Below are 25,348 nucleotides of genomic sequence, written 5' to 3' on the forward strand. Positions count from 1 at the left end.
TATCTAAAGCCACACCTCTGTGTGTTTAACCTTTGGGGGCTGTGATCATACAAGGATACATGTTCAAACACAGCCATTTCAGTTGCACTTGTAAGCAGGTAGTTTTATGTAAAAGGGTGCACTAATGTCCAAATCCGCACCCCAGTGCCCAACCCAAGAAGCCATGCTGGCCATTGGACAGATGTGGAGGGGGAGGATGCAGGTGGCTCCACCACTGCTTTGCAGAGATTATTACAGCATGGTCCCTTACACAGTGAGCCAGTGGGGAGTAAGAGAGAGGGATGCTCTGCCCTTGTCCACCCATATTTTCCCCCCTTGGAAATCCTGCACACTGCTGCACAGGGCAGGGAGCTCACGTCCAACAGAGCTCCATGTGTGGTTCCCCAGATCCACGCTGACTCCCACCCTCCAGGTGCTCCCCTGGCTGCATGTGAGGATGTTGGATTTTCCTTCCACTGTTGAAGTTAATGGCAAAACTCTCATTAACTTCCAAGGCAGCCAGATCTGCCCCTGTGGAAAAAGTTGTGACTTTCAGGGTTAAAGTTCTTTGGCTGCGCTTTAAAGGCGGCTCTGGAGGTGTGGTGCTGTTTTCATGGATGCATCCACATTACTCATTGTCCATGCTTGTGTTGCCCTTGTTGATTGAAAAAAAGTCTGTGGCACTATTATTGTCATTGATTGCAGCTAAGTCACCAGTCAGATCTGTTGTGATTCATATGTTATTGGTATTTAGGGTTTTTAATGTGCAGTGTAAGTTGTATTAATTCTTTCACATCAACTCCCTCTTTCCAAACACCACCCATTGGCACTGTACATGCTGACATTTCAAAGCCAGCTACTGATAAAAAGGGGCTGGTTCCTTCTACGTGGTCAGAGGAATGTGGAAGGAGTGACAATAGGCTTTGCCAGTGCTTCAGGACACAAGACCAGAAAGGATCATGAGTCAGACAGCTGGTGAGTTTTAAAACTTTGTAAGCTGTAAGGCCAGTGTATGTGCAGGAGTTGCTTTTCGGCAAGCTCCTGCACTAAGAACCTGATCTGAAGTCCATTGTAGTAAATAGCACTCTTTCCGTTGACTTCAGCTCCAGAAGCTATTTGTAATGTATCTAGTTATTGTGTTTGTTGCTGGCAACACATCTTCATTACAGAGGGAAGGGAGCATAAGCTGATGAAATGCTGAGAAGAGTCTAACCTTGCTATAAAGAACCATAGAACTGGAAGGGACCTCGAGAGGTCATCTAGTCCAGTCCCCTGCGCTCAAGGCAGGACTAAGTTATATCTAGACCATCCCTGACAGGTGTTTGTCCAACCTACTCTTAAAAATCTCCAGTGATGGAGATTCCACAACCTCCCTAGACAATTTATTCCAGTGCTTAACCACCTGATAGTTTAGGAAAAACTTCTTATGTCCAACCTAAACCGCCCTTCCTGCAATTTAAGCCCATTGCTTCTTGTCCTATCCTCAGAGATTAAAAACAACGTTTTCCCCTCCTCCTTGTAACAACCTTTTATGTACTTGAAAACTGTTAGCATGTCCCCTCTCAGTCTTTTCTTCTCCAGACTAAACAAACCCAGTTTTTTCAATCTTCCCTCATAGGTCATGTTTTCTAGACCTTTAATCATTTTTGTTGCTCTTCTCTGGACTTTCTGCAATTTGTCCACCTCTTTCCTGAAATATGGTGCCCAGAACTGGACACAATACTCCAGCTGATGCCTAATCAGCGTGGAGTAGAGCGGAAGAATTACTTCTCATGTCTTGCTTACAACACTCCTGCTAATACAGAATGATGTTTGTTTGTTTTTTTGCAACAGCATTACACTGTTGACTCATATTAAGTCTATAATATACAAGTAAACTATTGTTGTATGTAAAGTAAATAAGTTTTTTAAAAATGTTTAAGAAGCTTCATTTAAAATTAAATTAAAATGCAGAGCCCTCTGGACCGGTGGCCAGGACCCAGGCAGCATGACTGCCACTGAAAAGGAGTTGCCTACCCCTGGGATAGAACCATGTCAAGGCTTTAATATGCAGACAATATTTCTATCTACTCTCTCTCTTTCCTCTTTACCGTTTTTCTCCATACGTGATATTAAAAAACTATTTTACTAGAACATTGCAAAGTTGAGCACTCAGAAGATAGCAAATGCCAAAATTAAGGATGCAAAAAAGATTTTCCAGAATAATTCAGCATGAAGCAGACACTTAGCATAGGAACTTTCAACCTGAATGGTTTAAAGTTGTGAAAATTATAAGCAATCATTAACAGAGTGTCAGAATGGGAAGTGCTGAAAAACCTTAACTGTAAGTTGTGTAACCAGCTCTGCTTACAACAATTATTATTAATTATTATGTAATTATTATGCCTATTATTAAAACATTTACCAGGCAAAAATACGCTGAGAGATAAATCTAGCTCTCAGATATGCTATGTATGCACAAACTGCGTCAATTCAGTTAATCAAAAATACCTAAAGAACATACATAAGGTAGGAACAGAGACTTAAAAGATTGTTATAATGATGAAGTTAAAAAATCTCTGGTAACTGCAAACTAATAATATCCCAATGAACTTCAGGAAATGTGATGTAAAACTATCTTATAAATAATTCACTATGTTCTATAAATAAGTTTTGATTGTGACTTCCATGTAATCCACCTTTGTGACCAAATTATCAAAATTAGTTATTTTGCTTGAAAAATAAGTAAAAAGGGAATTTTGATAGCAATTTTCTCATGTCAAATGTGTAAGTATACATACACACATAATGACACACAAGTAGCCACTTGCACATGCAATTAATCCTTTTGCACATGCAAATGAGTGTTTGTGCACCTGTTTGTTTGCTTATACATACTTTTCTGAGGGAGCTTAGTTGTAAGAATTCAGCCCTTGTAGCTGCATATCTTTGTTCATGTGAAAGGACTTTGCCCGTTTGAAATCTAGACAATTTAAAAAAATGAAATAAAAGTCATTTCAGCCATTAAACTTGCATTTGCACTTGAGACTCTGCTAGTTTTTCCTATTTTACAGTTATATTTTTCCTATATTTAAAAATGTTTTTCTTTCCCTTGTTGCTGTTTGAAAGAGACAAACTACAGGGGACTCTGCATAGCTAATTAAGGCTGTATCCTCACTGCAGAGTTAACTCAAGTTATCTACACCCAAGTTAACTCCTCTCAACTTAGCCTAGCTTGAGTGAGAACAGTCACATTGCGAAATCTCAGTTGCGCTGCACAGAGTGATTGTGTTAGCAACTGGTGAGTTGTGCTGACTCAAGCTGCAGCCTCTTCCCCCAGACAGGCCAGCCAACTCAAGTTGAAAGCACTACCATGCTCAAATTAAGGGATATTGTGTGTGGACATACTGGAATTAGACACCACATGAGTTATAATTCAATTTAACTTTGCCGTAAAGCTCTTACTTCGCAGAGGAAATAGTGAAACCAATTCTACACAGAGCTGCAAAAACACAAAGTAAACAAAATGGGAAAATAGGCACAAATATTTTTCTCTAATCCTCTGATATAGTCATTGTAGGTCTGACCTGTCACACTAAGGACCTGAGAGAGCATGCTGGGGTCCATTTAAGCTGTCAAATAATGTTTGGGAAACTATCAAATGTTTCCTCATGCAGCTGTTGGTCTGATCCAGATGAGTCAAGCCCTAACTGTGTTAGCATCTAATTTAGTACAACTAATACAACAGGTACTGGCTGGGCACTGGGTTTATTTTTAGATATCGTGACTGATTCTTGCTTACCTTAATGTCATGTCCTATGGTGCAGTTAATGTAGCTACATCTGTCCAGCCACCCTACAGAATCTTTTCTCTTTGAAATCCTCCCCTGGCCTTTGACTCTGTTCTTTTTCTGCTGCCATGAAACCCTTTTGAATTCCTGGATCTTCCACACATGCTTGTCACAGTTACAAGTTATGCCAAGTTACCTAAGCTTTATCCTGGCACTCCTTGGCTTGTGCTGTCACACCTTTGCAATCCAACAGCAGGAGTCCAGGGTATGAGTGCCCCAAGGAAAGTCATTTTAAATATGACTGTGTTAGCTTTGTTCAGCCATTACCAGACCTCTGCCATTTTTTTTTCTTTTTGCCTTGGGTAGCATAGTGGATTTGACTTGATAGCATAGCTCTGAGCCTCAGTTGTAGCTAAGAGGCACTCATGCTGCTCAGAGGATGGAGTACAATGGTGCTCCTTTACCACTCCTCCCCATTCCTGGGCCCTGGAATAAATTAAAAGTAGCCTGAAAGCTGCTCTAAGTTACACTGGCTGCCAAAGGCCCCAGACAGCTGTTATGAAAGCAGGAGACTGCTGGGGTGCAAGGATGGCCTATCAAACTCCCTGCACTCACCGCAGCATAGGAGGTGGTATAGGGGCCACTATGATGAAAGTGGCTTTCAGGCTGCTTTGGTCTGGGTGAGTGTCAAAAAGCTGTCTTAGTGGAGGGAAGAAGTGGAGCCCCTGTGTTGTTCAATAATAGAGAAATAACCATCAGAAGGATTTTTTTAGAATGTGGCTTCTGTATGGTTGATTGTTTTACTAGAGGTAAACAGGAATAACAGTACTAGGGTGAAATCCTGGCCCCATTGAAGTCAAGGACAAAACTCCCCTTGACTTTAGGGATATCATCCCTAAAGTTTAAATACTGCCCCCACTCTAGTCTGACAATACATTTAGCTGAGTACCGTTTCATCGCTCTAATGCTCCCTTTGGTTCTTGGTTGGTCAGGGTGTTCCTGGGTGAAATGTTTTTCAATTGGTCGTGAGCACAGATTCCCACATGAGATTTACTAGTGGTAATAGTTTACAAGGGCCAAGTCCTGCATGGTGCTGTGTGCCTTCTGCAGTGTCCTGTGGGATGCTATTTCCCATTGCTCTGAGCTCCAAGGAGACTTTGCACCTGGCAGGACTGGACCCTAAAACTCTAAATCTTAGCAGTCCAAATATGGCTTCAAAGAGACACCTGCTCTTACTATTAATTATTAGTTGGTAAGCACAAATGACATGCTCAGGTCTGTACAAGATACAGACACAGAGACAATCCTTGCTCTTAGGAGAATACCCTTAGAAGTAAAACCCAAAGAGAATAGATCCCTGAAGCTGCGCTGTGCAGACCTTTTAGTACTTTCTGAACAGGCCTGGACATGAGTACTTTCCTCATATATAAACTGAAGTGATTACAGTATCCTCCACCTGCAATAAAACCATACTGACGGTCCACTGAGGAGATCCCTTCCAAAGAGCTTCAGAAATCTATTTTAAAGGGCTTATAATGAGGCGTCTATGCCTAAAATTTAATCAGTCTTATTTTGTTTTGTGATATTTCACTATAGTACTTATTGGAGAGCAACAGGAAGAACAAACTTCCCCAGGAGTCTCAAAGATTAGCTTGATGCTGGTATGATTTATTTTAACACAGACAATGACGATGATGGGTATTGCCATAGCACATACAGGTGCTGCTCAAAGAGCAAAACCCCATTGTACTAGGTGCTGTGTAGACATGCAGTGAAAAGATAATCTACACCCCAAAGAATTCATAGTCTAGGTTATGAGCTGGCACAACAGATGAATGAGACAAATTGATGTGGGGTAAGGGAGTGAATGAGGTATCAATGACGCATTAGGAACACAGGAACTGCCAGACTGGATAAGATTCAAGATCCATCTAGTCCATAGTATCTGAGAGTGTCCAATACCAGCTGGTGCAGAGGAAGGTATAAGAACCCCACAGTAGGTAGGTATGGAGTAAGCTGCTCCCCCACAGGTCTCCCACTGCTGTCTAATAGCTAGAGATTGACTGAAGCCCTGAAGCATGAGGTTTAATATCCTGTCCAAAATTTGTTGTCAGGATGCAGTTGTCACGCAATAAGCAGGAGATGCAGCTCAACACCTGCCTAGCTCGTGTCAGCTGGTAGCACAGAAGACTAAACTCCAGAGCAGTAAGGTTGAGTTTCCAAACCATGGCAACATCCCCATAAGTGACAAGGATGTAATCCAAGCTTTTGCTGACCAAGAAAATGGTTACACAAGGCACATTGTATAGCGCTGACAGTGCTCACATCCCCTGAGAAGTAGGGTATGCATGAGCAGCCATGGCAAAAGTTGGCAATCCCCTTGCTCTGCTCAGTTCTGTTTTCAGTTAGCTCACAAAAAATCCTGAACAACTAATTGTTTATTGTATTTAGAAGAGGCAGGAGGGAAGCACATTGCAGAACCCCAGTATTCAAATATTTTGGAGAGGAATGCAGATAAGCTACTCTCTTCTATATAGATACTTATATCATGCTCATCACCACTATATCTGAGCACGCTCTAGTAGCACATTAAACAATGCAGCTAACATCTGTCTCATGTTTGTTTTATCACCCTCACCCCAGGAGGGGAAGTGTGTACCAGGGCGTGTTTTTGTTTATTTGTGTAACCCTTCTGCCCATCTGAGTTGGCAGCAGCAAGGGCTGGGTTCAATATCTAGAGGTTCCATTTCAATAACACAATGCAAAACTGGCTTGAGCCCCCACCCAGTGACCTGGAACAATTACATACCACCCCCCAGGTGCCTCTAAGAGGCAATAATTCCCCTCTCACAAGCACAGAGTCTGAGTATAGCAAAATCCTTTCAACAAAGGAGGGAAACAATGCTGCATTATGTTGGGGAAACACCACAAACAGGATTCATAACACAAACCATAAGCAAAAGACTCACCCGCAAGTAAGTTTGGAAGTATCCTTTTCCCCTCAGAGTCTTAACTCCAGCAACCCAAAAAAATCACCCTAAGTCCCAAAACTCCAACACCACAAAAGTCTCTTGGGTCCAGTAACCCCAAAATCACCCAAAAGTCCAACAACTCAAAAGTATCTGTCCCTGGTCAGTGCAGCCCCAGAGTTCAAAAGTTTATCTGCAGAGTTTTACCTCTCAGCCAAGGGATGGCGGAAGGTGGGCACACAGCAGTGTTAAGGGGCACCTTACGTAGTCCGAGGCCGACTGCCCGCATCTCCATGGGGTTCTGCTGCAGCCTTCATCATGAGCCACTCCACCAACCGCTCTGCTCCACCAGCCATCCCATGAGCTGTTCCAGTTTCTCCACAAACTGCTCCTTTCCACCAGCCGCTCCACTCCACCAGCTGTCCTGCAAGCCGCTCCAGTCATCCCACAAACTGCTTTGCCTGCTGCTCAGCAACATATCTTTAGGCACCCCACAGCACTCAATGATTTCAGCTTTCAGTGATTTTAGCCCTTTAATGATTTCAGCTTGTGGTAAGGGAGCTTCAGTGCTGGTACACCATTGGCCTAAAGTGAATTCAGCTCCGCAACACGTAACTAGACTTTTAATGGAATTAAAGTTAGCTCTGATATTCTACAGTAGAATAAAAGGAACAGGAGCAGCAACTGGTATTTCAGGCCCTCAAACAAGGCCCATACCCTCAAGTACAAATACCTATCTCTATCCTCTCTCAATACACTGGATTTTGGAACCCATGTCCCTTGTCTAGCAATTGCTACTTAGTTGATGGTGAGTCCCTCTGTCATAAAACACTTACATTGTCTTTGATTCACATAATCAAGGTAACAACACTTTATTCTTCCTGCCCCAATAACAGAAACTGGGAATCCCACAGCAGCCAAAGTGACCATTTGGGCTCATGCTAGGCAGAGTGGGTGTGCCTATGCAAACAAGATCAGCCCCTGAAGTTCTTTTCCACAACTCGCCACAATTCACCACCAGATGTCAGAGTAGGGCTCATCCTGACCCTGCTTACATCTGTTTATTAATAGCTACACACATACATGTTGTTCTATGTGTAAATGAAAGAAGGTAAAGTCAAAGAAATGTGTCTTGCACTCAAAGTGCATGGTGGTGAGGTTTGTGATGGTCTTTAGTTCATATAAAAACAACAAGGAGTCTGGTGGCACCTTAAAGACTAACAGATTTATCTGGGCATAAGCTTTTGTGGATTAAAAAAAAAGCTCACTTCTTCAGATACTCCATGCATTTGAAGAAGTGAGGGGTTTTTTTACCCATGAAAGCTCATGCCCAAATAAATCTGTTAGTCTTTAAGGTGCCACCAGACTCCTTGTTGTTTTTATGGATAAAGACTAACACAGCTACCTCCTGATACTTTAGTTCCTATAGGAGTTCATTACACAGTCCTGGGCCAGCCCTTGAGAAAGTTCTGCCCCACACCCAGATGAACTTTACCCTCATTGTAGAGTTGCATTACGCCAGAGGAGCAACTGGCACAAACAACACAATTGCCAGCTAAACTGAACACATTTGGCATCAGACTAGAATCTAGCTATCTATTGTTCCAACCATCCTGTACCTCTCACTACAGGGTATGAACACTTAGCTCCTACAGGTGCAAAAATGAAGACCTCTACAAGCAGAGCTGAAGGAGCAGCACAAGCTTAATTTGTGTGGTAGAGGCTTGTGTTTTTGGAAATGAAGATTCTGGGTTCTACTCCTGATGCTGCATGTTGGCTGTTTAGATGATGGTTAGGTCATTCCTGTGCTGCAGTCCCTTGATCCTGGCTGCTCTGAAGAATGCCCTTGAGATAAGGGAAGCCCCCCATGTTGCATAGCATCAGCACAGACTGTTCAATGCCAGCTATGATAGCAGGTCCCCACACAGGGGACATGTTGGGGGCTATTCCTGAGGGAATGGAGACATGAGTGGAGTGCTTCTGTGCTCTGGCAGTTCCCACCTGCCTCAATGACCCCTTGGGGCCTTTGGCAGCCAGGCCCAAGGGAGAGCAGCTCTATATTGGCACCCAGATTGAGTAAGGAAAAAGTGGCATAAAGTCACCTTTGCCTCCTGTTTTGGGCCTTGTGCCTAGTGCTAGTTGGGTGTAGAGATGAATGGGGCCCTTTGTGTCTATGGCTTGGTTATACTTTGCTGCCAGTGACATCTGAACTTAAGAAAACTGAAGGAATTTTAAGAATCTAATTCATCTGTATTTTGTACATTTTGTTCAGTTTGGGCACTAGGTAATCAGAGCCTGTTCTGTTTCACTGTTATTTCTAGTCACTTTCACCCTCTGGTTCTTCAGCCCTTGCACGATGTTATTGACTAGTTAACACTGAGGTGGGGGGAGGTTGGGGGCAGGATGATTGTTTGGGATCCTAATGTGAGTTGGTCCTAAAACGCTTTAAAGGCTGTTTGCACTTAGTCATCAAACACACATAGATGGGCTTGGGAGTTGGGTCTCACACACTAAGAATAGAAGCTACATTCAGTTGTTTTCATTATTTAACAATATAAATATAAAAATATAATATAAATATAAAAATATAATATAAAAGCAACTGGAATTCCTCCCCCCCCCCCCCCCCGAGTGTTTTAACATCAAACCATTTCTCTTTCTCCCTCCTTGCTCCCTGTTTCCAGCCAGCAGCCTGAAGACCCTCGGAGTTGATTTGCTCCAAAAGCAAAATGCCCGTCTTCACCACACTGAGGAGTATCATGAGAACAACAGTCTGATTGTGAGACGAGGGCAGGTGTTTCAGTTAAAGCTGACCTTTGACCGGGAGCTGAAAGACAATGACAAAGTGGTGGTGCAGCTCAGTGTTGGTAAGAACACAACTCTTTAGCTCTCAGCGGCATGTCTAGCAATGCAGGAGTTGCCATACTGGGGTACACTAGCCCAATCAGACTTGTATGGTATCCAGTCTCAACACTAGCCAATGCTGCTGCAGAAAAGGGTGAAGGACTGGATGCACCATAATGCACCTGGCCAATTTTATACTACACCATCGCAGTGGAGACTTAATTTCTTCCAGACCTTGGCTGGTAGCTAGATTATAGATCAAAGCATGAGGACAGGAAATAGAACCTTGTAGTCCTGACTACCATACATCTGGTCTAACCATTAGACCTTGTCATCTTATCACATGCTGAGTCACACCTCCTCTGTATTTTGTATTGATCTATTTCCAGGTGAGAAACCCATGAAATCCAACAAGACCCTTTTGTCGATGGACCTGAGGTCTGGGCAGGACTCCCAGTGGTGGTGTGCCAACATCTCTAACACCAGTGAGAAGGAGGTAGACAGATTGCTTGTACACATAATTCATTCAAATGGAAGGACCACTCGGTGCTGCAATGGCAGAGTGGGTGCTCTGGGTATGCCAGGGTCTGAGGGTGCTGTAGAAGCAGGGACTACACTCAGCTTTGGGGAGAGAGAGAACACTTGTGTCACTCCCCAAGGCCCCCTTTGAGGCAGATGGATTCAAGGTAGAACAGTGTCAGCAGGCTTCAAGGAACGCTGAGCCCAGCCCTTTTCTGTGCGTAGGAAAGAGTCACTGCAATATGAGAAGGGGAGTTAACTGGGAGACATGGAAGAGTATTCAGAGCTCTGAGACTGGCTTCTGCTGCCTGCTCACTAGCTTTATAGGAGAAACTTTCCCATTTAATTCATCGCTCTATCACTGTATTTCTGACAGCTGCTTCGTCCCCATCTCCTCCATTTCTCCCTTCAGCATGTACCACAGGCTTGACTAGATTCATTGCTGAAAGATCAGAAAGTGTTACTTGTACCACACATTGAACAGGGGGTCAATGTGATGGATAATCGCCTGCCTTGTGCTTTGCTTAGTGCCTGGTAGCTGTGACCAGTCCGGCAGATGCAGCTGTTGGAAAATACTTTCTGAGTGTGAAAACTGCACGTCACATTTATAACCCTGGAAACAAAGTTGTCTACGTGTTGTTCAACCCTTGGTGTGAAGGTAATAGAAATGGCCTCTTGACGTGGTTACAATGACTGCTATAGGAGATGATGTGTTCTTTAGACTTTCCCTCTTTATTCTCAAATTCTTGCGCCTCTTCTCTTTAAAACACTGATGCCTAATTCTGCAAGCCATGGAACGTCAGCCAACAATATTTAGCACTGATACCGGGCCTGACTGTGAATCCCTTACTCTCATTGGTGCTCCATTATTCACACTAATGGTCCCATTTAAGCCAGTAGCAAGGTTTCTCTGAGTAGTGGCTCATCAATGGGAAAAAGGGGTTCATCATCCAGTTCATTGTGAACAAGTAAGTGTTAAAAATAAAGATGTTTTCTACCATTTCATAGAGAACATGTTTTTTCCAGGGAAGGAAGAAAATTCAGGACTTAAATCTGAATGCTGTTTAATCATTATTTTGGAACCAGTGCTACCAACTCTAAACTTCACTAGCTTTATGTTTCAAGAACAGAAAAGATTTGTTCAGCCTTTGAAAAGTTTTCTATGAAGTGCATGAAAATCAAGTGACATGTTCATGTGTTTTCTTCAGCTGACACGGTTTTCATGCCTAACGATACTGAAAGATTGGAGTACGTTCTCAGTGACACAGGCTCCATCTATGTTGGATCAGTACAAAATATAGTTGGAAGACCCTGGAATTTTGGACAGGTAAAAGACAGTAATAATTTGGGCATGATCACATGTGCGCTCTGTCTCTCTCAACATAAGCAGGTGCTATTCCAACAAATGTGACCTTTCATTGAGACCCCAGTTCAAGGAGCTACGTAAGCACACACATATCTCAGAGGTCATGAGTACTCTTATTCATTTCAATGGGAATACTCACATGCTTAAAGTAAAGCACATCATTAACGCATTCTTGGTAGACGGGAGGTGGCTGTGGAGCCAACTTCCAGAGAACCTCAGGCAAATCCAGAGTCTAACCATCTTTAGGAAACTTTATGAAACCTTATTCTTCAAAAAGGCCTCTCAATCCCCCATACCAAGCCACAGTCCCCCAAGACATGGTTTTAAAAGGTAAATTAATGAAATCTAAAAGATAGAAAGCAAAAACCCTAGTCCAAGCAGAAGTTTTTACTTCGAAAAGAAAGACATGCCAGAGGCTCCATGAAGTCCACTAGGGACTTTGCTACTGCTGTTGATTTAACATGGTAGGCACTCAGATATTACTGTGATTGGAGACAGTGTAAAACCCTGAACGATAGGTTTGATTTAAAAAGTGGTTGTTATTAGTATGATAATGATATTCAGAAAGTATTAAGAAATAAAAGACCCAATTCTCCACTCTGTTACATCAATGCAAGAAAGGGGATAACTGGGCCCAAATGATCTAAAGACCTCATCATGTAATTTACACATATACTGGTTGACCAGTGACTGAATGGGCATGGTGGGTAAACTACCCTGTAACTCATAAAGGTCACCCTCCAAGACAGCTGTGAGATACCATTAGCAGAGAAGTGGAGGAAATCTGTATGTGTGCTATAGATAAATAGAGAGCTTTGGCCTAGTGCTCTCTGGCATATTTCTTGAATTCTCTGTTCACACAAGTAATAAACAAATAAACAAAACAAAAAAAGAGGTATGTTTACACTGCAATAAAAGACGGACGGTATGGCTGTGACTGGCTCGGATCGGCTAACTCAGGCTTGCAGGGCTTTGGCTGCAGCGGCTATAAAATTGTAGTGTAAATGTTTACGTTCAGGTTGGAGCCAAGGTTCTGAGACCCTGCGGGGGAAAAAGGTCTCAGAGGACGGAAGAAGAGCTCTGTGTATGCATGTCTTTCTCATTTACAGAAGTTGGTCCAATAAAAGATATTGCCTCCCCCACCTTGTCTCGCTACAATTAGGTGGCAATATATAGATTTATTCATTCTACCTTTTACTGTCACAAGCTTTTGTTAGTCACATGAGTAGTTCCACTGACTTCGGTGAGACTATTAATGTAACTAAAGACTACTCACAAGAGTAAGGATGGCTGGATAAGGTCCTATATATTAATGCATGGAGACTGGTCTATGCTTGCCCCCACAGATGAGGTTCTTCCATTTCAGGCCTAAGACAGAGACAGTTCTGGGGCCCTGTTCTGTAGATAACCAGTGAACTTCAGTCTCCGTGGAAGTCAATGCAGTAACTTTCATTGACACTAAATTCATTTGCCATTATAAGGTTTGGAGGTTAATCTGAGTCATATTGATTAGTTGCTGTAAGAAAACTCAAATAGACTTGTTAGTATCAGGCAGTTTGCATTTGGAGCAGCAAGTAAACAGACCTTTGTTTTTTCTCTCCAAAACAGTTTGAGGAAGATGTCTTGGACTCCTGTATGTATCTCCTGGACAAAAGCAAACTCAAGCAAAAAGTTAGAAAAGATCCTGTGATTGTGTCCAGAGCCATGTCTGCTTTGGTGAGTCTCTCTGAGAAGTGACTTGTCATTGACTCATTTCTTTATATTTTGCTGCTACAAATCAGTTTGTCCCAACTCCTCTTCCTCCTGTTTGTCTGTCTCAATCTCTTCTGTGCCCCTGGCATTTAGAAAACCATTATAGGCCTAATTTGAAATGGATTTTGCTTATAACTCACATGGAGGAGGGTCTGAAGAAACTGGCAGAGGGAAAAGGCAGCTGCAATATAGCATCCCCACATTATCTAGACAGTCCTTTCTGATGCATGGCTGCTATGCTGCGGTTGTACTCTCTGCAGGGCAAGAATCAGGAGAACACCTGTTGTACATGTTATATTTCCCTTTCAGTGCACTAGAAAAACTTATGATGCAAAATGCATGCTGAGTTATTGCTCCTCTGAGCGGCAGTTACACCTCTACTCTGGATGTCTGAGCCTTACAGGATGAACATGGGTAGCTGGCTGAGGGAAGCCGGCTAATGATAGCAAGACAACCTTGCTAACTGCCATAGTTACAGTGGGTGCCCTGTGCCCAGATGAAGTGCAGGCACAGAAAGGATCTCTGTGACAGATCTGAGTTCCGCTAGGTCTCTTGCCTGACTTTGTTTTCTCTGTTCTCTGTGTCTTAGGTTAATTCCAATGATGAATCAGGAGTCCTTTTTGGGAACTGGTCAGGAACCTATACTGGTGGAACCTCCCCTGTGGCCTGGACAGGAAGTGCCCCAATTTTGCAGAAATACTACAAAACAAAAAAACCCATCCGCTTTGGTCAGTGCTGGGTTTTCTCTGGAGTTCTTACTACAGGTAAAATACAGCACCATCCATCTTTCCCGATACACCAAACACTGGGGAGAGATTCCTCTACACAGTGCAGCTGGTGGCGGGGAACTTTCCAAAGAGCTTTTCCTAGTGAGGTTTCGTTCATCTATATTTCAGTCATGCGCTGCCTGGGGATTCCAGCCAGAAGTGTGACTAACTTCGCCTCGGCTCATGATACTGAGGAAAATCTGAAAGTTGACATCTACATGAATGAAAAGGGCGAAAAACTGGATGACATGACATCAGACTCTGTCTGGTAACTCTAAAGAATGCTAGATAATTCCTGTACTCCTGAAGCTTTCCTGTAGAACTTTATCTGTATTTCTAAGCACCAGGAGGTTTTTCTTTTAGAACTTCTCTATTATTTTGAGTTTGCAGCTGAACAATAAGAGGAAGCTTGAATATTTTGTATAGGCAGTTCCCTGTTAAACCTGCATCTGAGAGGAATAGACAGTTTGTGCTCTAGCCGGGTTTGTGTTATAGCCTTAGCAGCCCCTGTAGTTAAGGATTCCCAAGCTGTTCCATTCTAAGCTCTTGTTTTGACCTGCTCGTATCTTTCTGTTCTATCCAGCTGAAATTTTGCATGCTTGGTCTCTTTTTGAAGTTGAATTTTCCTGTAAACCACATGGAAAAGTGTTTCAGCCATCTTTGTGGGTGAAGAAAATGAAAAAAATGCCATTTTTTTTTCATTATGAAAAAAAAACCCTTACGTATTACTTAGTTCTAGTGTCCACATGGTTGGTGCTTGACATATGTCATGGAAACAACCCTTGGACCAGACCAAGTGACCTGATGCAATTTGGGGTTAACTTGGCCACATTATGAGCCTTTGAAAATCATACTTGGCCCATGAGCAGTAAGGGCCTAATCCAGTGCTCTTTTAAATCAATGGAAGACTTTCATGGCCTACAGTGGACAATGGATCAGGTTGTATATTTTAAAAAATAACATTAAAGGTCTTTTTCACAACGATCACATAATGGTCTGAGCAAAGGTGGATGGCGCTGTGTGTGCATCAAAAGCCTAGCTGATTTATAGTGAATGAGGCAGGTCACGTTTAGGAGCCCCGCCTCATTCTGGGCCCAATCCAAAGCCTATTGACATCAGTCATAAGATTTCTATTAACCAAAGCCAGCAGGCTTTGGACGAGGGTCTCACCTGCACAGGTGCATGTCCTTGTTCCCTCTCCCCAAATAAAGGGCCAGACTGTGGCCTCCTGGTTCAGGCTGAGTAGCACATGACTCCCCAACTAGTCTCATTGCTACCAGTGGTAAAGCTGGGGTGTAAACTACCAGTCAGTGTGAGTAAGGAGAACACAATCTGATCCAATCAGACAGTTAAAGACAGAAAGAGGTAAGACTGCTGCAGTGGTTTACAGTTCTCTTCTCACCACGTGCAAAGGACATAATGCATGGAAAATACAGATTTTTCCCCTCCATTCTTTAAAAAAGTATATCTGCCATAAAAATGAGTCAGAGTACAAAACTGAGCCCACTTCTTCCTCTAGGGGTTCAATATGGTCACTCAGCTCTTTGGGTCCTGAACATGCATGTTAAATTGCAGGGTGCAAATAATGTTGTTTTTAACTTTGCAACCTAACTGCATGTAGGAATTTTCACGTGTGGAATGATGTGTGGATGAAAAGGCCAGACTTGCCCCAGGGTTTTGATGGTTGGCAGGCACTTGATGCCACCCCACAGGAGATAAGTCAAGGTAGGATTTACAAACAAAGAGACTCTATTGTGATTTGGGGGGGGGGAGGTATTTTACAAGGAAAATTTTTCAGCAAAGCACTTGAACACTTTAAGCACTTGACTAGTCCAATTCATGTCAAACCTGAGTGAAGTGAGTTGCCCAAGTTCACACAGGGGTAGAGCTGAGAATAGAAGTTAGATCTCCTGGTTCCCAGCCCTATGCTCTGACCTCTTAAATGAGAGTCCTTTGGCCTCACTGCTGGTGCCATGGATGTAAATGTTATGGCATTTTTGCAATCAGAAAATCAAACATTTGATGGCACTAGGAAATGAAAATGGTTTAAGGCGTTGGAGCACGGGCTCTTGATCTGCGTTCTGTTCTCATCTCTACCCTGATTTACTGGGTGACCTTGGGCAAGTCATTTTGCCTCTCTGGGCCTCAGTTTACCCATTACTGAACAGGAGATGATAGTTACCTGCCTAAAAGAGTGTTGTGAAGACTAATTGATGGTTAATGTTAGCAAAGCGTTTTGATATCCTCAGATTACAAGCACTACAGAAAGGCAAAGCACTCTTTTTATTTTACAGTAAATTCTGCTGACACACTTTTTTCAGCCTGTACCTTCCAACATCCATCAGCATACATCTCTAGATCCTACAGATAAAGCACGTTTCAAAGGGTTGGCCTGTGCATTAGTCCTTGTTACAGATGATATTTAATATGCTGTCCTTTGCCATTTCGGCTTTTGAAACAGAGTAGTCAGCAACTGTGTAACTGTAGCAGGAATCAGAAGAGCTGAAATAAAGAAGGCCTAGAATTATCATTGCAAACTGAAATATGCTGAACTCTAGCACAAGCAGATAGATACAAAGGGCCTGATCCTGCAGTGCTGTGTGGTGCTGAGCACTGTCAACTCTCGTTATAGTCAATGGGAATTGAGGGTGCTCAGCACCTCGCAGGAAGTGCTCAGGAAGTGCCATGATTTTGGGCTTTGGAAATCTTTTGCTGCTTTGTAAAACCTGCTTAGAAATTGCATGTCTGCAGCTGGTTTCATAGGGGAGATTGTGGTAGGATTCCTAGCAGCATACAAGTGATACAAGTCACATTTCATCGTGTAAAAAATCTGCTACTTAAAGGATCATAAGAGTTTTGAGCTCAGAACTAGTATGGAGGAATATTTATTGCCAGGTTCAGTCACCATGAGGGTGGGCCACTGCTGTGGGAGGTCAGGGATATTATGTGTATGTGGTGACTGAGGAAAATGAAGCCTCACTTAATACATGTGAAAAGGAAGTAACATTCAACATACTCTTTAGGTGTTTACCAGTGCGGCCCTTGTCCACTAAAAGCCATCAGAAGTGGAGAAGTCTATTTGTTGTACGACTCCAAGTTTGTGTTTGCTGAAGTGAATGCCGACAGGGTCTTCTGGCAAGTGAAGAACGTGAATGGCAAACAGAAACTTGTCAAACTGCGTGAGGAGATCAAGACCATTGGGAAGAACATCAGCACCAAAGCTGTTGGGAAGAACACAAGGGAAGACATTACAGCACAATACAAATTCCCAGAAGGTGACTAGTAGTCGATATCTTTCCAGCATCCTGTAGAAGATAAGATGAGACGGTTGGTCATGTGATTTTCTGCAGACACCAGAGTAGTCACATGCTTTATCAGTGTGGAAATCCAATCGGCTGCTTTAGTAATATACATTTAAAGTGTACTACTCAGCAAAATACATTCAGAAACAGCGAGGGAATCAGGAAAATTGGTGTATGAGTATTTTTGTGTCTGCAGTGACACCTGCTGGCTGTTTCCTAGTAAGAGGTTGTAACAAGCATGCTAGTAACATGCTAGGCCCAATAGATTCAGCAGTTCTGCTTGATCCGAAATTGCCCCATTTCTTATCATCTTCTATCAACAAATTATATCATATTTCAAGAAACAGCTCCTCCCCGCCCCTTACTACATACCCAAAACTTGCTGTGTTCAGCAATGTGACTATTAAAACATCTCATTTGAGGAGCAGCCAAGTTGGGAAATCAGAGGGACATTGCAGAAAGGCATTTAAGTTAGACTCTGCATTTGATCCTTCTTCTCACCAGTTTTCCAATATAGATATTTTAGATAAATTTACTTCTCCTCAGCTCTTGCAGTCTTAGGTTTTGTTCTAGCCTATTCCTGAACAGAAGTCCGGGTTATCTGAACCTGCTTCATGCTCCATTCTGTATGTACAAAGTTCTATGGAACACTTTTAGTGTGGTTTTTGGCCACCACATATATTGATATTGACTCCCAGTCATCCTCCTTCACCCTTGAGTTGTGTAAACCTGGTGGCCTAAGTTTTCAAAAAAGAGTAGTGTGTTTTGGGTGCTCAGCTTGAGAGACTGATTTTCAGAAAGTGCTGAGCACCTACCTTCTAAAGATCAGGGTCCTCTGAAGTATCTCAAATTGACAACCCACAAAATTAATGGTCACTTCTGAAAATCTGGCCTGGTGTGTTCGCTGACTGTTTAAATCCTATGGTAGAGTAAAATCAGGAGAGATGCGTAGACTAGTTTAAACATGCAGTGCTCAGTGGTGGGAAGCATGTCCTGCTGTGCTGTCTATATTTTAGCAGAAGGATAAACAGAAAAATTGGACCAGATTGAGGAAACTACAGTGCACATTATTTATTATGACTATAGCTTTGCTTTTCCTTTTCCCGGTATTCAGGCTCTCCAGAGGAAAGGAAGGCTGTGGAAAAGGCTTGCTCCTATCTGAACTCTTCGAATTTGGCAGTTTGTGAGAGCACAACTCCTCTTCCACCCCTCCAGGCTGGGATCCAACTGGATGTAGAGAGCGAAAAAGTTTTATGGCTGGGAAATCCCATTAATTTGAACATCATTGTACAGAACAGTTCTGCTGGTGCATGGACGATCAATCTTGTTGCCTCTTGCCAACTGCAGTCCTACACCTCGAAAGTAAAGGCCAATCTTGGATCCATCAAACAGACTGTCCAGACCGAAGGCAAACCTGGTGGGTCTATGAATCTGTCATATCCCATGTGCCTTCTCTTATGATACTGCAATGTGTCTTCAAGAAAGCTAGTGTGGAATGACTGTGAATCAACATAGGTGTGTGACCTGTGGTCTGACAATGCTTATGGAATAGCAATGAGGGATCTGTGCAGGGGAAAGTCTATATAATTATAATTATTATTTATTTCTTCTGTGGTAGTGCCTAGGAGCCCCAGTCGTGGGTCAGAACCCCATTGTGCTAGGTTCTGTACAGATACAGAACAAAGAAAGACATTCCCAAAATGTTTCTAATCTGAAACATTTGCATTTACTTTGATGGTCTTTTGATTGCCTGAGTGAAATAAGTTTGCTAACTTCAGTCCAGTTTCCAGTGGATGAGTGTCAATAGCACTAAAACCAACGCACCAATTGGCAGATTTTGGCAGCTAAAATTGGTTGGATTATTGGTGGTGAGATCGTTAGGGATTGTGAAATTAAACCTGTTTGTGTCGTTTCTGTTTCTAAATTGTTGATGAACTGTTTCAGGGCTTCTGCAAATGTATTCATTCTTGATTGTTATTTGCAGAATAGTTTACACGAACTAATTTCAGACGATGGGCTGCCCCTGAATTGTTATTCATGGTGTGTCACTGGGGGTCATGGGAAAGTATTTCCGATCCCTGACTAGATGACTGAATTTTTTTGAAAAAGGAGACTAATGAATGACAAATAATTAACAGCAAATAAGGCACTTGCAGTAAGAGTCTTCAGAGGACTAGTCATTCAGGCTAAAATACATTCAATTCTGGGGATTCAAGAGTGTTATTACATATATAAAATGGCCTTCTGAATACACAGAACGTATGTGTTAGGACACTAGCTCTGCTATAAGGCGGGGGTGGAGGTCTGCTACATAGGTTGGCACTTTAAAGGCGAGGACAGGAAATGTAAAGAGGATTAGTTGGACAGAGGTTTTGTGCTAGATAGAATTCAGTTTCTCGCAAGTCAAGTCTGGGGGCCTTTCACAAGCACTAAGGAAGTTTTCCAGAAAATTTGGAATAAAATGCAAAGTTAAAAAGAGGAGAGAATTTACATAATCACAATAAAGACCTTATGTCCTGTGCCTCTGGCAAAGAAGTGGAAGTATCCCAAATGCATCTATGCATTTCATACGTCCAAATGCACTTAGGCACTTTACAATCCTTCCTATCAAACTACTTCTGAATCAAGGAAACAAACTATAACTAAGAAGTGTTGAGCGCTGCTGCCAAGAGAGTTACATATGGGACAGAATCTTCCCTTGTCAATCAGATATTGCTCACTTGAACTTTTCTCCCAGAGGGTATTCATGTCCCTGATTCTCACACATATAGACCTCATCATTATTGTGCCGAGGCTTGGGTGGGACTTTCTCTGGAGTTCCATTCCTCAATCCTAACCATGGCTTGCTTAGTAAATGCAGCCACACCTTTTTCTGTGAGTTTCAGCCCAATGCCTCTGCAGATAATTCACCTTCTGCCCATATTGGAACTAGGGATCTAAAAGTTTAACCGGTTAATGGATAAGCATCGGTCTTATCTGTTTTGGTTAATGATTAAAGTGCTGCTTGAGCCCAGGACTCCGTTGCTGCCCCGGAGATCGCAGCCAGGAGAAACCCCAGGCACAGGGGTGGGCAGCAGAGTCCCCAGGCACTGGGGTCAGCGGCCGGGATTCCCCGCACCGGGGACTGGCAGTGGAGCCCCGTGTAAAATTTGGGGATCCTGCAGCACCCCCAACACCCCTAATTCTCCAGTTAAATGTTTAACCATGTAACCGATAAAATTTTATTCAGTTACATGGTTACTTTTTTTTACAGTGTTATTTATATCCCTAGTTGGAACCATGTTAAACCAGAAGCAAAACAGTCACCATCTATTGGTCCATAAAGCTGTGCTGCACATCAAGTCTATGTAGAATAGACATCACCAAACATTTTCATGAAGATAACTGACTTTCTGCTTCAACCTTCTGTTGTTGTGTACAGAAAATGCTGCATTAACATCTTTTTTTTTTTTCCTGTTGTTGGTCCAGTTATTCAGCTCCCTCTGAATATAGCAGCTGATGCTTATATGAAGACTGTAACATCTGTTGCGGATGAACTTCTCATAAAAGTCAATATTATTGCTGAGATTCAGGAAACTAATGAAAAGCTTACTGATGAGCTAACACTAACGTTCCAATACCCCCCTCTCAAGGTGGAGGTAAGAAGTTAAATGATGGATGAAGCTGTGCATAGATACCCTGGTGATGGGTGTTATACAAATGCCTATGGATGGATGGCTAGGTAAATAAGTGAGCTAGAATTGTGACTAGAAAGGATAGTGAGAACTTTCCAAAATAGGGACATGGAATCCTGCTTCCAGATAAATGTAGGTGCCTCAAACTACCCTAACATCACAGCAGAGATTTTCAAAAATTGGAACCTAAAACTGTGTTCCTCAGTCTATATTTAGATACCCAAATAAGTGGCTTGATTTTCAGATATGCTGAGCACTCAATACACCTATGGGAGAGCTGCTGGGAGCTCAGCTCTTTTGAAAACCAGGCTTCTTGTTATAGGGCTAAGTACCAGAGCAAGGAGCCTGACTTTCAGGTCCTCTGTTACAAAGGTGGCTGCAGTGTCTGACTGAGAACTGCTGTGTCATTTGAAAGAGGCCATAAAGATGGACTTTAAATCCCTTGGCACAGTCCCTCACAAAATCGTGGCGGAAAGATGAGTTCCAGTTGGTATAACTCTATGTACATTCATGTGACTTGAAAGCTGCCTCAGAGGCTACTGACAAACAGATATGTACCAAGTCAAGGGCAGGTAGGCCAGTTGGTGCCATATGGGGGAAGAGTATGTCTTAATGCATCTGTGAAAAGGAACAGCTATGTGTGCTGACTGCAGCTTACACGCTCACTGGCCTGTGAACTCCTAAAATACACAAGTCAGCACTGTAGATGGACATCCTCCTCCCTTAGCAATCTCACATTTTAGGGAGAGATCCTAGATCCTTGCATGAAAGTAAGGGGCTATAGCGGCCCTCTTCCTCCTCTAGTCCATCAGTGCAGCACAAGATAGGTATAGCACAAAAAAAAAGAAAAAAAAAAGAGAAAATGATGATGTTAGAAATAATACACCTTGACAGAGAGATGTTTGAAGCACGGACAGGAAATATAAATGGGATTTACATCCTGATAAAATGCAAACAAATAGAACCGGGGCATAGTTATCCAAAATATAGCTATCTGATAGAGGGTAATATAGTCCCAGAGCCCTAATATTTCACCTAATCTACATGAAAGAAGGGACTTTTTAAACAGGATTTTGATGCTATTCAATGGAATTAACCCTGCAGGGCAGAAAATGCAGTTCAGGACAGATTGAATTTCAAGGCCTCAGAACTTAATTGGAAAGCAGTAATGGAAAAAAACCCCCTATTTTAGGATTATATAGGACCACAAATTAGATGGAAGTTTGAAATGCAAAAAAAAAAGGCAGCCAATGCTTTGGTTCTCTAGGGCATATAAAGTAACACCAAATATAGGCTAGAATCCAGAGGCTTCACCTCAGACAAAAGATAGGTAATAGTCTCACTCTGCTCAGGACTTGTGAGACCACACCGAGAATGCTATGATTATTTCTAGGTACAGATGAGCCAAGAGTCCGCAGATCTTCAAAATCTGGACCTGGGCCTGCAGCCTAGATAAAACCTCCCGCCCAGGGCTGTTTAGCTCTGAGTTCTGGTTTGGCCATTATCAAGATGGAGGGTAATCATATAATGAAAATCTAGCTTCAGGGTAGACCTATACTTGAAATACTGCAGTAGCACAGCTGTGCCACACTAAGTCTTCAGCATAGACACGAGCTATTGATTGATAATCCACTTTCCCGAGAGGCAATAGCCTCTTCCATTGACCTAGCATTGTCTACACCAGGGGTTAGGGCAGGATAGCTATGTCTCTTAGGGATATGGATTTGTCACAGCCCTGAGAGAGGTAGCTATATCGATGTAAGTTCCTAGGGTAGACCACGCCTCAGATTCCAAAGTCTGGGGGTGTTCAAACTGGGAGGTTTGGTTTGGACCCATTTCTATCTCTAGGCTCCTTATTCCCAAAAAGATGTTAACAAATTGGGGAGAATTCAGAGGCCAAATAAATAGAATAACTGGAGAGAATGACCTCAGAGGAAAAATTAAAAGAGCAGAATATTTTGTCTGAATGACAGGAAGTATGGTCATGAGAATCAGCTACCTGTATATAAACACTGAGGAGTGGGAGGAGCAAGGGTGGCAATAATGAAGAGGCATGGAATGAAACTGAGCAAATGAAATGTTGGGTTGAATATTAAAAGACTATTTCCTGCCAATGAAATCTATTAGATGGTAGACTCCCAAGGAAAGTGGTGGAAACTACATTGTTTGAGTCATTTAAAATTGGAGCGTACAAAGCCCTGGAGAATCGATGTGGAAAACAATTCTGTCTTGGCAGGGAAATGGACGAGATGACTAACATCTCTGGTTTCGGTTAACTCTCTGACCTCGGCTGTTTGACTTTTTGACTAAGGCATGACTTTCTCATGGTCAGTCTCTCTTTTAATGCCATCTGCCATATACACCTTCTATTCTGCTTTTTAATAAGAGGATGCACCTAATCTGTGCCTCTGTAATCCTTCTTTATTTTGCAGATGCCAGAAACTGCAAAGATTAATGAAGATTTTACCTGCTCCTTTATCTTCAAAAATACTTTGTCTATTCCCTTGGAAGAGTGCAAATTGCATGTGGAAGGACTGGGCATTTTTAAAATGGAAACAATTGATCAAGGGTGAGATTACATTTAAGATAATTGCGGTGCTTTGCATTAGATTAATGTATAACTTCTGCTGTCTGTAGAAATTTGTACACTTTTAAAAAGCAATTAGGTACATCCGATAATATCTCCCATTGCCTTTATGAAGTCTATTGGCCCTAGTCAGACCTGATGCAAGCAGGTCCAATGCTGTACAATGTATATCTCTGCATAGCAGCCCATCTAACCTTGGTTTATTCAACATATACAGCTGAAGAACTGACTTTCTTTGCCTTTTCCTTTCAATGACTTTAGCCTTATAAGAGGGTGGGATGGTCTACCAAGGAAAGTGGAGGAAGCCCCATCCCTGGGAGACACTGAAAAGAAACCTAGGGCTAAATACACAGGGCACTTAGGCATTGGCATGCCGGACTTCAAGACAGCCTGCCGCCTGATGGAGTCCACAGCCCCAAATTTAGGCACCTAGGCTCCCACCATACAATGCTTGAAGAGAGTTAGGTGCCTAAGAAGTTGATTCCCAGAAGCCAGCACACTGAGTGGAGAGCTACCTACGTGAGCAAGTAGGAAACGCTGAGGCTAAGTTCCACGCCTCTCAGGGTGCTCAGTGCCTGAGTCCAGGCTGGAGGGCGCATCCTCTCCTGGAGTTAGGTGTCTACACCAGGTGAGGTGCTTAGGTAGCCTGTGGCCTTGCAGCCAAAATCCAGAAAGAAAGAGCCCCACAGCCCATTATAGCTGATAGCCTAGTGGTCAGGGCACTCATCTAAAATGTGGGAAACCTAAGTTCAAGTCCCTGCTCCAAATCAGGCAGAGTGGGAATTTGAAATATGCCCCAGTCTGCAAAATTCCCCAGCAGTCCATTGTAAGGATTTAGACCAGTAGCATAGCTGGGGGGGGGAGCAGGGCAGCGGCCGCTCCCCCACTGAGCACAAGTGGCTCCTTGTCAATTTCTTGGTGCCTTTTTACTCACTCAGGGGAGTGATTAAAAAACAAGGTGCCACATACTGCAGTGCTTTTATTTTAGTCACCTGGCAGTGCTCCGGTTCTTCAGTGGCACTTTGGTGGCATTTCAGCGGCGGGTCCTTCAGTGCCGCCAAAGACACCCAGAGCAAGTGAAGGGCCCACTGCTGAAGACTCGGAGTGCCGCCGGGTGAGTAAAAGTGCCGCAGTGGGTGGCATCTTTTTTTTTTTGTTTGTTCGCTCCCCCTGTTCCCTCCACCTGGCTAAGCCACTGAATTTTAGACATGTTTTTGGAACACCTAATGGATCAGTCACAGAAGGCAAGATAGGTGGGGAAATGCCTATTCTGAGAATCCTGCTGGGACCTAGGTGTGAATGAGGGTGCTGAGCAGGTTGGAGCACCGGGAGTTAGGCAGTTTTGTGTATGTGTACCTGCAGAAATGTAGGCACTAGTGTTAGGTAGAGCTCAGCGGTGCAGTGCCTAAACGTTGTCCTTTGGTGCCTAACAGCAACTGTAGATGCCTATGTCCCTTTGTGGATCTAGTTCCTAACCACCAATTGGCTCATTAGTTCATTCCCCACCCACCCACCACCCCCAATAGAATTTTTGTTGCACTTTACATTCAGGCTGCAGGAGATACCAGCTCTATGTTGATTACGAAAGCTGTACTTAATTTGCAAAGAAACTGTTAGAAAGCAATGAATACATATAGCATTGTGTTAGTAATGGTCTTTTTCCCCCTCTTCTCCTTAGGGACATAATGCCTGGTAGGATCATTAAATCCCAAATAATATGTGCTCCAAATAGAACAGGAGAGAAAAAAATTGTAGCCAAACTGACCTCTAACCAAGTCAAAGGAATATCTGGGGAAAAGATGATTACCATCACCGCCTAG

General features: G+C 42.9%; 1 protein-coding gene across 1 annotated transcript; it reads left to right on the forward strand.

Moving 5' to 3' along the window:
- The first annotated feature begins 938 nt into the window (after nt 1–938).
- Nucleotides 939–25,348, forward strand: TGM4 (transglutaminase 4). The gene is made up of 14 exons (XM_032782478.1): nt 939–954; nt 9,402–9,584; nt 9,951–10,057; nt 10,609–10,738; nt 11,289–11,407; nt 13,055–13,162; nt 13,788–13,962; nt 14,095–14,233; nt 15,587–15,690; nt 16,989–17,240; nt 18,382–18,684; nt 20,736–20,905; nt 23,374–23,510; nt 25,207–25,348. The coding sequence occupies exons 1-14, from the start codon at nt 939–941 to the stop codon at nt 25,346–25,348; spliced, it is 2,085 nt and encodes a 694-aa protein (XP_032638369.1).

The sequence above is a fragment of the Chelonoidis abingdonii genome, chromosome 2 (assembly GCF_003597395.2).
Source record: "Chelonoidis abingdonii isolate Lonesome George chromosome 2, CheloAbing_2.0, whole genome shotgun sequence".
In the NCBI taxonomy this organism is placed as follows: domain Eukaryota; kingdom Metazoa; phylum Chordata; order Testudines; family Testudinidae; genus Chelonoidis; species Chelonoidis abingdonii.